Source organism: Simochromis diagramma, unplaced genomic scaffold (assembly GCF_900408965.1).
Source record: "Simochromis diagramma unplaced genomic scaffold, fSimDia1.1 OVJJ01000802.1, whole genome shotgun sequence".
Classification (NCBI taxonomy): domain Eukaryota; kingdom Metazoa; phylum Chordata; class Actinopteri; order Cichliformes; family Cichlidae; genus Simochromis; species Simochromis diagramma.
This window is the reverse complement of record NW_024387492.1, coordinates 25,214,974-25,229,298: the sequence shown is the minus strand read 5'-3', so window position 1 is coordinate 25,229,298 and position 14,325 is coordinate 25,214,974. Positions and strand designations below refer to the sequence as shown.

The following is a 14,325-nucleotide window of genomic DNA, read 5'->3' as shown; positions in this document are numbered from 1 at the left end:
ATGCCATTGAGGTTTGAGGTCACACACTGATGATGGTAGTGGTTTTATTTCAGGTTCAGGAAAAAACAACAAAAAGAAACCATAAAAATATATCAGAGACAGACAACTGAATAATTAGAGCTCTGAGCACGCTCACAAGGAAAACAGATGACAAAAATATACAAAACCAAGAAACAAACAATGAAAATTAGGCCTTCATTTTAAATTTACCAAACGCAGACAGCAGTACGGCTTTACAATAACTTCATTAAAGAACAGTCGCAACTCATCTTAGCTCAGGTGCAGGGTTTCAGAAAGGTATGGATCCAACTCACGGAGGCCATCAATCAGGGATGAGCTGGCTTCTTCTCCTTTGTTTCGCACCACATCTATCACATCTCGAGCTCGGTCAGCTCTGGGTTTGATTCTGGCTGAATCCATTTCTTCCTTATTTATAATTCCCTGTTGGAGCAGGCTGTCCAGCAGCTGGTTCACAGTCGAATCTGACACTTGATCCACAAACTGCTTCCGAACTGCAAACAGATGCTTGTCTGGTGGGAGGATCTGGGGCGTTGACTGACTGCGTGTTCTTTCTGGGGGCAGGAAGCAGGAAAACGATGTTCAGTAACTTGAAGTGAAGGTGTGACAGAGCTTGTGAGTATGTGATACTGCTTTGTGCACAGAGTAACCTGCAGATACACACCTGCTAAACATCTGGTGCTGTTAAGTGGTGACATACTGACACTGTTGTGCGGCTTGTGTCTCGTGTATTAAAAACACATTTGATGTTTGGGGTTTTTTGTGTATGTGCAGCACACTATTAGATTAGTCTTCTAAAAACCTCCAGAGGACAATATAATGGAGTTTGCCCTGACAGCGTTCATTTTTGGTAGTAAAATGATTCAGGTGAACAGGAACACATCGATAACTAACAGATGTTTTAGGTTTTCTTGTTTTCGGTGCCTTCTGACAGTCAGTTGTTGATCAGGCACTCGGGTGGACATCTCACTGACTGACACTGTTTATGTACTTTGCCTCACCTATTTCTCTTGTTTCCTCTATCTGTGTGTGTGTGTGTGTGGTCTGTTTGTTTCAGGGGCAGAGCTCACCCGACTTCCTGCTCTTTTGCTTCACACCTGTGAGATATTGCTGATTACTCACCTTATTGCTGATGGCCTCATTATCGGTGTCCTATTTAGAATGGAGGCTGTACTTTACTGCACTTGTGTCCAGGATTCCCACCAGTGCATGAAGTTTAGCTTTTCACTTTAAACCTGCTGCCAGTCCTGTTCTGTTTTACTAGCTTGAGTGTACAATTTTAGACAATAATCTCAGAGTTACATTTGCAAACTTCACCCTCCCTCCAAAACCTAACTGATATTTAATTTACGTCTACAGTTAAAGCAGTGCTCTTCATTGTATTTTTGCAAAACCATCGCAGTCAGAACTTGGCATGTCATCTGCAGCTAGCATTCTCCTGACTCCCTATTTGGTGAGCCTAGACACTCTGGTTTAACAGCCATACTGATCAATTTCTGGAATTTGGACTGTTCTGGACCCTCAGCTGTGCCTTACTCTTGGCATTTAGAATCTAAAGGAGCCTTTGGGCCTGGACGGTGCAAATGATGCCAGAATGAGAGTTGATAAAAGAACATCACAGCATGTTTTAAATGGGAGTAAATCATGAATGAAGGAAATAAGGCATACTAAAAAGGCACACTCATATATCACTCATAATTTCCAATTGAATGTCAGGCGGAGTGATGTAGATATAGGTTTTACCTGGTAGATCAATAGTGCATTTCCAGACATCTGTGTTTGTTTGGCCTTGGATTGTTATTGTGACTTCTTCAGTGTCTGCAGGAAGTCGGATCTGAAATGTTGGAGGGTAGTTTGTTCCAAAATCCAGGTCAAAATCTTCTTCCTACAAAGCAGGACCACAGCATGAGTTTCATAACCACAAGGAATAGTTTAATTAACAGAAGTACTTACTGGAGGCTGGACTTTATAGGCAACTGGACAGAGAACAGTGTATCTGTGATCTTTGATGAGTTTACATTTGGAAGGCGCTTGGATGAAGTTAGCATCTCTGTATTTCACCCTGACCTTTAAAAGACCATTTTAATTAGAAGGCTTATCCAAAATAGATCAGTGTTACCTATTCATCATCAGTACAAAACCGTTTACTACATATCTCAGCAGCTCTGTCAAACTTTAGGACTGAGTGAGAAGCTTTTCATAGATCTTTACCTCTTCCACTGGGATGTTACTTGTCAGGAGAAGCACATTGAGGTTTTGTCTCTGTGTTCTAAAGTTTATTGGTTCAAGGAACAGCAAAACCTGACCGGAAACTGGTTTCTCCTTGTTCCAAAACCTCTTTATGTTCCAGACGAGGCCAAAGGAAGAGAGGTGAGTAACTTCCACGATCACGTGAGTGTCTGTGATCTTTCGAGGCTTGAGGACCTTCATTTTACCAGCAGAGATGTGGACTACAGACAGACAGTTGGAAAGCAGAGCTGTGAAAACACAAAGCCATCAGACATCTGTTTGACTCCCAAAACCTCCTTACAGTGACAGTGAATCTGATTTTAGATATAAAGCCTTGATATGGTGTCCAGGGTCAGATAAAGAATCAAACACTGCTTAGAAATCAGTCGTTGGGTTTCCTTGGCTTCTGCACATTGTTTATTACAGAGGTCTTAAAAAGACCACTCAAAGGTTCCCAATCAGGTTTGTATCAAGCGTGGATTCATCAACAGCACCGACTGCTCAGGAAATAAGTGAGCAGCCGAAACCTCTTATTAAAAATGAATAAATCTTCTTCAGTTATTCTGAAAAATTAAGTTTGTTTCTTGCAATGGCACAGATGTTTCTCCTTACATCCCTCCCATCCTAAGGTCTGTGCTACCACCTAATTGTTACTGTAATTGTACAGTGTGGTTCATAAGACATTTTAACCGTCCACAATGGGAAAGTTGGAGGATAATTTATGGCTGCTCTTAGTAGAGGTCCTGCTTCTCTACATTCTGCTTAACAGTGGTGGCTGAGTGGATGTGAAATAAAAATATTAGTGAGATCTGCAGGATGTCTGGATTAAAATGTTTGTCAGGCAAACATTAGCAATGGTCAGTCAGCAGAAAAATACCAAATTCTATAGCCAGTAGGGGACGCCATCAGAACTATGGATTAACAGTTGTGTCATGTCATGAGCAGTGCTTTGCTCACCTTCCTGTGGTTCACAGTGTGGGAGGTGAAGCTGACGGATTGCATCCTTTGAACTCTCAATATTGAAAAGCGGGCTTGCAGCCTTTTTATTGGCTGGCTGGAGGAGGTCCTCATCCCATTGGACAATCCTGTACAGCAGCTCTGCTTCCTGACTTATATTAAACATGACTCCAGTCAGAGTACACAGGAACACACCTGGACTAGGACACCTGAAACTATGTGACACAGAGGATCTGAATGACCACTGCAAACCTGTTAAACCCAAATATCTGAAAATGGATCTGTAAATTAGAGCTGTTACCTCACGTCATATCCCATGCGTACATTCTATAACTGGTTGGCTTTATATTAAACATACAACAACTGCTACAAACAGAGATTACTTTATTGTGATACTAGTCACGTGGTTGTTAGTCTAATGAAAAGAAGACGTTACCAGAGAGGCTGTAAACAGGGGAGATGTGGATTTCTTTTCATTACCTGTAACAGATTCGTGCAGACTCGGTTTGAACTGCAGGCATGAAGCTTGTTGGAGACTAGAATTCAGAAAGCAACATCATCAGCTAGCTAGACCAATAACCTGACTGAGTGTTCAGTGAAGAAACAAATTTAGCTGATGTACACGCTGTGAATTATAGGAAAACTGCATGAAAATCATAATAGAAAAAACCCAAATAAACCAGTCAGAGAGAGCAAGAACCTCAAACCTACTATCTCATTTATTATTAAAGGAAGGACTGCACTGAGCAGCTAAGCAACTCACACAAAACCACAGAAGACAGCTAAAGGTCATGATGACTGCTTTATTACCACAGTTAGAAAAACAATTTCACAACATCTAACCAAGTCAGGAACTCTGCAGGTGGCCCATTTATATGGATACACCGTAATAAAATGGGAATGGTTGTCTGTGCTGTTTGTGGCACATTAGTATATGTGAGGGGGCAAACTCCTCAAGATGGGTGGTGACCATGGTGGCCATTTAGAAGTCGGTCATCTTGGATACAACTTTTGTTTTTTCAATAGGAAGAGGGCCATGTGACACATCAAACTTATTGGTAATGTCACAAGAAAAACAATGGTGTGCTTGGTTTCAACGTAACTTTATTCTTTCATGAGTTATTTACAAGTTTCTGATGTGTGTTCAGTGTGCTGCCCATTGTGTTGGACTGTCAATGCAACCCTCTTCTCCCACTCTTCACACACTGATAGCAACACCGCAGGAGAAATGCCAGCACAGATATCCAGTATCTGTAGTTTCAGGTGCTGCACATCTCGTATCTTCACACCATAGACAATTGCCTTCAGATGACCCCAAAGATAAAAGTCTAAGGGGATCAGATCGGGAGACCTTGGGGGCCATTCAACTGGCTCACGACGACCAATCCACTTTCCAGAAAACTGTTCATCTAGGAATGCTCGGACCTGGCACCCATAATGTGGTGGTGCACCATCTTGCTAGAAAAACTCAGGGAACGTGCCAGCTTCAGTGCATAAAGAGGGAAACACATCATCATGTAGCAATTTCAAATATCCAGTGGCCTTGAGGTTTCCATTGATGAAGAATGGACCCACTATCGTTGTACCCCATATACCACACCAAACCATCACTTTTGTTGTTCCAACAGTCTTGGAGGGATCCATCCAATGTGGGTTAGTGTCAGACCAATAGCGGTGGTTTTGTTTGTTAACTTCACCATTCACATAAAAGTTTGCCTCATCACTGAACAAAATCTTCTGCGTGAACTGAGGGTCCTGTTCCAATTTTTGTTTTGCCCATTCTGCAAATTCTGTGCGCCGATCTGGGTCATCCTTACTGAGATACTGCAGTAGCTGGAGTTTGTAAGGGTGCCATTTGTGAGTAGCTAATATCTGCCGAAGGGATGTTCGACTAATGCCACTCTCCAGTGACATGCGGCGAGTGCTACGCTGTGGGCTCTTGCTGAATGAAGCTAGGACAGCCACTGATGTTTCTTCATTAGTGACAGTTTTCTTGCAAATCCAACACTGAACCAGTTTCACGAAACTTAGCAAGCAGCTTGCTAACTGTAGCATGGGAGATGGGTGGTCTCGTAGGTTGTCTTGCATTGAAATCTGCTACAATGACCTGGTTACTGCGTTCACCAGATATCAACACAATTTCGGTCCGCTCCTCACGTGTTAACCTCTTTGACATGTCAATGGCTGTGAACAAAGAGAAACTTGTAAATAACTCATGAAAGAATAAAGTTACGTTGAAACCAAGCACACCATTGTTTTTCTTGTGACATTACCAATAAGTTTGATGTGTCACATGGCCCTCTTCCTATTGAAAAAACAAAAGTTGTATCCAAGATGGCTGACTTCTAAATGGCCACCATGGTCACCACCCATCTTGAGGAGTTTGCCCCCTCACATATACTAATGTGCCACAAACAGGACTTTAACATCACCAACCATTCCCATTTTATTACGGTGTATCCATATAAATGGCCCAACCTGTATATCAGGAATGTCAGGACCTGGTCATTGTTCTCTCACCTCCATCACGTCCTCCTGATCTCTTTCTGCTGTGGTATGATCCAGTTCGAATCCAGAGTCCACTAAGGTTAGAAGACAAAAAGCTGACATCACAAAGGTTTTTGCAGCTTTTTATGCATCATTTCCTTCTACTTGAAAATACATTTCTTTTTTTTTTTTTTTTGAAAATACATTTCATTCATTAAGATCAAAGCTGAACCGTGACCATCCAAGTAAATCATCGTAAAACATGAAATACACACATTTAGATTATCAAATTATCAGATTAACCTCGACTGTTCTGAACGTGACTGTCTTCTCATGGTTTTAGATCTTAAACATGTGAGTAGAATGTCTTTTCCAGAGCTTTAAACTAAATCTCTTATAAATATTTCTGTGGTGAGTTTAGGACACAAACATTTATAATCATTTAATACGTTCTTGATAACTGAGTTTCAGTACTCACAGGTGTCTGTGGATCTCATCGTTTTCTTCTGCAAACTGCAGACACAAGCACAACACCCACAGTTAAAGAGTAAATGGCCTGCATTTGTATAGCACTTTACTTAGTCCCTAAGGACCCCAAAGCGCTTTACACTACATTCAGTCATTCACCCATTCACACACCGGCAATGGCAAGCTACACTGTAGCCACAGCTGCCCTGGGGCGCACTGACAGAGGCGAGGCTGGCTGACACTGGCGCCACCGGGCCCTCTGACCACCACCAGCAGGCAATCAAGCAGGCAATCATGGGGTTAATATCTTGCCCAAGGATATTTGGCATGCAGCCAGGGGGCAGCCTGGGATTGAACCACCAACCTTCTGATTAGTGGCTGACCTGCTCTGCCACCTGAGCTACAGCCAGGTTAAGAGAACGATTAAGTTTGAACTAACTTTATTAATGCTACCCATGAGAATCCCAAATAACTATTGTCTCTTATCTCTGCCCTGGATTGCAGCGCCACAGTAACCAAACTGGAACTAAACTGCAAAGGGGTCAGTTTTACCCCCTTCACATTTTAAACTGTGCATGACTCACATAAAATGAATCTTCTTCTTTCAGTTGCTCCCTTATTCGACAGTGGACAATCCACATGTCTAATTTGCAACAGATATTTTTGTTGGATGAACTTTCTAACTCCTCCCATCCAGGGACTTGTCTCTGGCTGTATCCCAATTCAGGGTCTGCAGACTTAAAGTACGCATTTCAAGGCCGATTACGTCACAGCGGCGCGCCGAAGGCTGTCCCAATTCAAAGGCTGCTCGAAATGCGGCCCTGAAATGCGTCCTTCATTTCCCTGAATTTTAAGGCTGTGGCAGTGTAGACTTCGTGGCCCAACATATCCCAGAATGCATAGTGTGGCGGTGGGTGTGGATAATTTTGCCGAAAAAAAACGGCGCATGAGGGGCGCCTTAAGAGTAAACTTTAAGTAAGTACTGAATATTATGTCACTTATTTATGTGCAAATGTTTAATAATGAAGAACATTAAAACATTACTGTTGGCCACATATCGGCAAAGTTATGTGACATTAGTGATGTTTGTACTAACTTGGTTTTAAAGCCTTTAGTTTAAAATATACGCCGTTCAATAGCTGAGCTTAATCCTACAGAGAATGATCAAAGCTCATGTAGAAAGAAACAAACAAATGAACAAAAGATTTTCTCCTTCATTTCTGTCAAACAAAGCTGTATGACACGTTTCCAGCTGTTAGTATCATGGTTGCTAGGCAACCTGGGCAGCGCAACGGAGGCTAGACCGTCCCATTTCACAAGCCTCGCACTTCCGGCCTTAGCGGTCTTTGAGTACGCGGCCCTTGAGGATCGTTGAGGCTGCGTACTTTAAGGCTGCAGACCCTGAATTGGGATACAGCCTCTCTTCCTGGTCTTTAACCAGGAATATTGGTATTTGGTGTACGGAATCACAAAACATTTCCAAAATACTCATCAAACTGACTGCACACTTTACTACAAGGACAGCTGGATAGTGTAGTGGTAAGACCACACACCTTTGGAGCGGCAGTTGCAAGTTCGATTCCCTCCCAGTATGGGTCCTGACTAGGCCCCCCACGCCAAACACCATGGCCTGGAATGGCACGGCTACATCTGCAGCCTGTCTGCAGCTCGGACACAACACATTTCACTGCATGTTGTACTCTTTATGAATATGTATGTGACCACTAAAGCTCGTTTCTCGTTTCTTCCAAGGTGCCGTCTTTTAGGTTTGATAGATATAATAACTAGAGAGGGAACTGGAGAGATGAAATAATGATTTTTATACTATTTTTTTAAATAGTATTTGCATATTTTGCAGATGTCAGTCAGCACATGGATGGTGGTGGTTTTAATTATAAAGGCTCATTTCAAAATGTATAAACAACCGACCTCCAAATGTGTGGAAACCACTGCTGTCAATTCAATTTATTTATATATTAAATTTTGTTTATATAACGCCAAATCACAACAAAAGTCGCCTCAAGGCGCTTCATAGATACAGAGAAAAACCCAACAATCATATGACCCCCTATGAGCAAGTACTTTGACGACAGTGGGAAGGAAAAACTCCCTTTTAACAGGAAGAAACCTCCAACAGAACCAGGCTCAGGGAGGGGCGGCCATCTGCTGCGACCGGTTGGGGTTGAGAGAAGGAAGACAGGATAAAGACATGCTGTGGAAGAGAGACAGAGATTAATAACAGATATGATTCACTGCAGAGAGGTCTATTAACACATAGTGAGTGAGAAAGGTGACTGGAAAGGAAAAACTCAATGCATCATGGGAATCCCTGGCAGCCTACGTCTATTGCAGCATAACTAAGGGAGGATTCAGGGTCACCTGGTCCAGCCCTAACTATATGCTTTAGCAAAAAGGAAAGTTTTAAGCCTAATCTTATAAGTAGAGATAGTGTCTGTCTCCCAAATCCAAACTGGAAGCTGGTTCCACAGAAGAGGGGCCTGAAAACTGAAGGCTCTCCTTCCCATTCTATTTTTAAATACTCTAGGAACAACAAGTAGGCCTGCAGTTCGAGAGCGAAGTGCTCTAATAGGGTGATATGGTACTACAAGGTCATTAAGATAAGATGGGGCCTGATTATTTAAGCCCTTGTATGTGAGGAGCAGGATTTTGAATTCAATTCTGGATTTAACAGGAAGCCAATGAAGGGAAGCCAAAACAGGAGAAATATGCTCGCTCTTTCTAGTCCTTGTCAGTACTCTTGCTGCAGCATTTTGGATTAGCTGAAGGCTTTTCAGGGAGTTGTTAGGACTTCCTGATAATAAGATTACAGTAGTTCAGCCTGGAAGTAATAAATGCATGAACTAGTTTTTCAGCGTCACTCTGAGACAGGATATTTCTAACTTTAGAGATGTTGTGCAAATGGAAGAACGCAGTCTTACATATTTGTTTAATATGTGCGTTGAAGGACATATCGAATAGAAGAATAGAATAGAATAGAATAGAATAGAATAGAATAGAATAATCCTTTAAGTGTCCCACAAGGGGAAATTTGGTTGTAACAGCAGCCAGAAAGACACATATACAAACAAACAGTACACAGGACAGAGAACAGAAACATAAACAATTTGTCTTACATATTTACATATCCTGGTCAAAAATGACTCCAAGGTTCCTCACAGTGTTACTGGAGGCCAAGGTAATGCCATCCAGAGTAAGAATCTGGTTAGATACCATATTTCTAAGACTTTCAGGGCTGAGTACAATAACCTCAGTTTTATCTGAATTAAGAAGCAGAAAGTTAGCGGCCATCCAGGTCTTTATGTCTTTAAGACATTCCAGCAGTTTAACTAATTGGTGTGTGTTATCTGGCTTCATAGATAGATAGAGCTGGGTGTCATCTGCATAGCAGTGAAAATTTATGCTATGTCTTCTAATGATGCTGCATAGGGGAAGCATGTATAGTGTAAACAGAATTTGGTCCTAGCACCGAACCCTGTGGAACTCTATAATTAACCTCAGTGTGTGAAGAGGACTCTCCATTTACATGTACAAATTGGAGTCTATTAGATAGATATGATACAAACCACTGCAGCACAGTACCTGTAATACCTACAGCATGTTCTAATCGCTCTAATAGGATATTTTGGTCCACAGCATCGAACGCTGCACTAAGGTCTTGCAGGACAAGCACAGAGATGAGTCCACTGTCAGAGGCCATAAGAAGATCATTTGTAACCTTCACTAAAGCTGTTTCTGTGCTGTGATGAGCTCTGAAACCTGACTGAAACTCTTCAAATAAGCCATTCCTCTGCAGATGATCTGTTAGCTGTTTGACAACTACTCTTTCAAGGATTTTTGATATGAAAGGAAGGTTGGAGATTGGCCTATAATTAGCTAAGACTGCTGGGTCTAGAGATGGCTTTTTGAGTAAAGGTTTAACTACAGCCAGCTTGAAGGCCTGTGGTACATAGCCGATCATTAGAGATAGGTTGATCATATTTAAGATCGAAGAATTAATTAATGGCAGGACTTCTTTGAGCTTGTAACAAGCTGCCAAACATCAGAAAAACTGTGAGCAACTGTGTAGCTGAAAATTCAAATAACTCTAGCAACATGCATTACGTCACAGCAACACTGAAGAGTCAGTGCTGAGATTAAGGTCCTGACACACTCAGGTGTTGTTTGTGTTCATTCTGTGGGGAGAAAAATGACCACGTTTATACAATGCAATCGTGTTATGGCAGGAACTGTCCACTCAACTTTTTGTTTGCATAATCGTCTAACGGGAACATAATGGCACATCAGGGTGCTGAAGTTAGTCTAATTTAAAGAAAACATTACCTGATGGGCTGTAAAAAGGTGGAGGTGTGGATTTCTTGTCATTACCTGTAGAAGATTCGTGCAGACTCAGTTTGAACTGCATGTTGGAAGCTTGTTGGAGACTAGAATTCAGAAAGGAACATGATCAGGACTTTTAGGACCAATAACCTGACTGAGTGTTGAGTGAAGAAACAAACTTAACTCTAGCATGCTGTTCACAAGGATACAAGACTGGAATTACACATTCAAGTTGGAACAGGTGCAGAGCTAAAAGCAGCTTGGTAACACAAACATCTGTGCAGTGATGGAATAAAACCAATTTCTACTGTGAGTGAATTTTCATTGCTGATGGCCTCTTTGTCACTAAGCTGCAGCAGGTATTTTACAAATCTATGATCAGGAACCTCAGGACCTGGTCATTGTTCTCACACCTCCATCACGTCCTCTTGATCTGTTTCTGCTGTGGTATGATCCAGCTCGAATCCCGAGTCCACTGAGATTAGAAGACAAAAAGCTGCCATCACAAAGGTTTTGCAGCTTTTTATGCATCATTTCCTTCTACTTGAAAATACATTTCACTCATTAAGATCAAAGCTGAACCATGACCATCCAAGTAAATCATGGTAAATGGCCTGTATTTGTATAGCGCCTTACTAGTCCCTAAGGACCACAAAGTGCTTTACACATTCAGTCATCCACCCATTCACACACTGGTGATGGCAAGCTACATTGTAGCCACAGCCACCCTGGGGCGCACTGACAGAGGCGAGGCTGCCGGACACTGGCGCCACCGGGCCCTCTGACCACCACCAGTAGGCAACGGGTGAAGTGTCTTGCCCAAGGACACAACGACCGAGACTGTCCAAGTTGGGGCTCGAACCGGCAACCTTCCAATTACAAGGCGAACTCCCAACTCTTGAGCCACGATCATCGTAAAAAAGAACATATGAAATACACACATTCAGATTATCGGACTAACCTTGACTGTTCTTAACGTGACTGTATTCTCATGGTTTTCGGTCTTAAACATGTGAGGAGAATGTGTTTTCCAGAGCTTTAAACTAAATACAAAAACACACTTTTTAACTAGATTTATTGATGACAGAACTCAGTACTAGTTTCAGTACTCACGTGTGTCTCTGGAAGTTGTACTCGACCTCTCTGGGACACTGCAGACACAAGCACACTAACAGGTAAAGGCTCAAGTGAAAACTGACTACATTTTTGTGGTGGGGCGTGGCCTGCGGTGCCGTGCAGAGGAGGCGGACGCACCTGCACGGCATCTGCAATCACGCCCCGCCGAATTAAATATTGTACTGGGTCCTGTGGTTGCCGTTGCTGTTGTGATAGTGTTGAGCGGGCAGCGGGAGAGCTGCAGCTCTGTGAGTATTGTGGACAGCAACCGTCAAAGCTTTAATTAAAAGCATCAAAATGCCACTGGGTCTGCCGTGTATGTTTACAATTTTGTTTGAATTAACTTTATTAAATCTTCCAATGAGGATCTCAAATAACCAGTGCAGTCAACCACCGCCTATTCGTGGTTCAGTATTTATGGATTCGCCTATACATGGATTTTTCTGTGGAGCGTAACTCCAAATGATTTGTTGCCCTTTTCTATTGCACTTTTGTGGCAAGCAGTGCCTAACTGGTCCAGGAGGTAAAATCTGAATGGACTGTTGATGTAGCATGACAACTGGTTTTATCACTTGGTCATAGGATTTGTTTGGGTGTCATCATGAGAGTGCTCTAGTGGAAACTCTTCCATGGAGTGAATCACCGGTGGCAGCGGGCCTCACGAGAATGCCCTGCCGTCTCCTCCTCCCCAGAGTCAGTGTCGGGCGACCATATGTCACCACTGAGCACAGCACAAACACTACACACCACCAAAGGTCGTGAACACATCCCCACACACTGCCCCAACAGGTTATTAAATCTGTCCCCAGAATTAAGGGATGCCTCAGGCACAAGCTGACTGCAGTCTTTACTATATGAAAAGCCTTCAGCTAATCCAAAATGCTGCAGCAAGAGTGCTGACAGGGACTAGGAAGAGAGAGCATATTTCTCCTGTTTTGGCTTCCCTTCATTGGCTTCCTGTTAAATCCAGAATTGAATTCAAAATCCTGCTCCTCACATACAAGGGCTTAAATAATCAGGCCCCATCTTATCTTAATGACCTTGTAGTACCATATCACCCTATTAGAGCACTTCGCTCTCGCTCTGCAGGCCTACTTGTTGTTCCTAGAGTATTTAAAAGTAGAATGGGAGGGAGAGCCTTCAGTTTTCAGGCCCCTCTTCTGTGGAACCAGCTTCCAGTTTGGATTCGGGAGACAGACACTATCTCTACTTTTAAGATTAGGCTTAAAACTTTCCTTTTTGCTAAAGCATATAGTTAGGGCTGGACCAGGTGACCCTGAATCCTCCCTTAGTTATGCTGCAATAGACGTAGGCTGCCAGGGATTCCCATGATGCATTGAGTTTTTCCTTTCCAGTCACCTTTCTCACTCACTATGTGTTAATAGACCTCTCTGCATTGAATCATATCTGTTATTAACCTCTGTCTCTCTTCCACAGCATGTCTTTTATCCTGTCTTCCTTTCTCTCACCCCAACCGGTCGCAGCAGATGGCCGCCCCTCCCTGAGCCTGGTTCTGCCAGAGGTTTCTTCCTGTTAAAAGGGAGTTTTTCCTTCCCACTGTCGCCAAAGTGCTTGCTCATAGGGGGTCATATGATTGTTCGGTTTTTCTCTGTATTTATGAAGCACCTTGAGGCGACTTTTGTTGTGATTTGGTGCTATATAAATAAAATTGAATTGAATTGAACTATATGCATTTTGTGTTTTATTTGCAGCAGCACTATGGGATATTCATGAATGCCTCCATGTACACGTACAACCTCCACACACTCTGCCTCAAGCAGTGCCCTGGGCTGGTAGACCAGGGTCTTTGTGCAGCCTGAATCCACAATAGTCTAGTGTATACCCCCTTGGCACACTGTATGTCCCTCTCAGACTAAGGGAGGGTGTTGGAGGGCTGGCAACATGAAACACTAGTCCCACCTCCTTCTGCGGACACTCCCAGCAGATGTGTCCTGTTCACCTGCACCTCCAACACTCCTGCCCTAACACTCGTGCAGCTCCCAGTGAGTGGGGTGCAGCCCGAGACTCGCTGAACCGACTACACTGTTCCTGTCTCCATGAACTGGTCCAGGGTGAGCAAGTTCAGCAGCTGAACTTCCCCCTCTGACATCGGAAAAACAGCTTCTCACCACCGGAAGGCTAAGCGTTGCCCTTTGAGTTTCCCTAGCTAGATGAGGCATAAACTGCAGCGACCATTTCTCCTCGGGCCACCAGCAAACCTCTACAGTGGCCTGAAAAACTTCCAGGAAGGCCTGGGGGTCCTCTCCCTCCTTCAGCCAGGTCCTCTCCCTCCATCAGCCAATGGAGCATCACCACTTTGCCCACCGATGTAGAACAAGGTACAATACACAGAAATTATAGAAACAACACACAAACAAGAATCCACAGTGCCCACTCAAAGTAAAACCTGAATGGACTGTTGATGTAGAGTGTGCCAACTGGTCATCAAAATAACTTCACTGTCTTTACTGCCCTCTATCAGGTCTCCAGCAATATACCCACCAAGTATGAGTTAGATCAACAGGTGTTGAGCAAACTGCTCCTCTGTTCAATGAAGTCTGAATGAAAGTGTATGGATAAGCTATGCTTCAGTTTAACAAGCATAACCCAGTTGAATTTTTATTTATTTGATTACCTGTCTGAAAGTTTTCTATCCCAAGTCAGTTTACCTCTTGCATCCTGAAAAGGATAAAGGCACAACATTAGTATCAG

At 43.0% G+C, this 14,325-nt stretch overlaps 1 protein-coding gene across 1 annotated transcript in view; it reads right to left on the bottom strand.

Annotated features, from left to right (window-relative positions):
- Positions 1-4: 4 nt before the first annotated feature.
- LOC120724827 (NACHT, LRR and PYD domains-containing protein 14-like) overlaps positions 5-14,325 on the bottom strand; it is a 42,003-nt gene continuing 27,682 nt past the window's right edge. Inside the window, exons 8-19 of the mRNA XM_040017272.1 lie at positions 14,249-14,292; positions 11,611-11,648; positions 10,911-10,972; positions 10,546-10,601; positions 6,170-6,204; positions 5,725-5,786; positions 3,685-3,740; positions 3,205-3,419; positions 2,230-2,495; positions 1,972-2,085; positions 1,762-1,903; positions 5-572 (exon numbers count right to left, since the gene is read on the bottom strand). Of these exons, the coding sequence (XP_039873206.1) occupies positions 271-572; positions 1,762-1,903; positions 1,972-2,085; positions 2,230-2,495; positions 3,205-3,419; positions 3,685-3,740; positions 5,725-5,786; positions 6,170-6,204; positions 10,546-10,601; positions 10,911-10,972; positions 11,611-11,648; positions 14,249-14,292 (1,392 nt within the window). The 3' untranslated portion in view covers positions 5-270. The remainder of the gene's footprint in view (positions 573-1,761; positions 1,904-1,971; positions 2,086-2,229; positions 2,496-3,204; positions 3,420-3,684; positions 3,741-5,724; positions 5,787-6,169; positions 6,205-10,545; positions 10,602-10,910; positions 10,973-11,610; positions 11,649-14,248; positions 14,293-14,325) is intronic.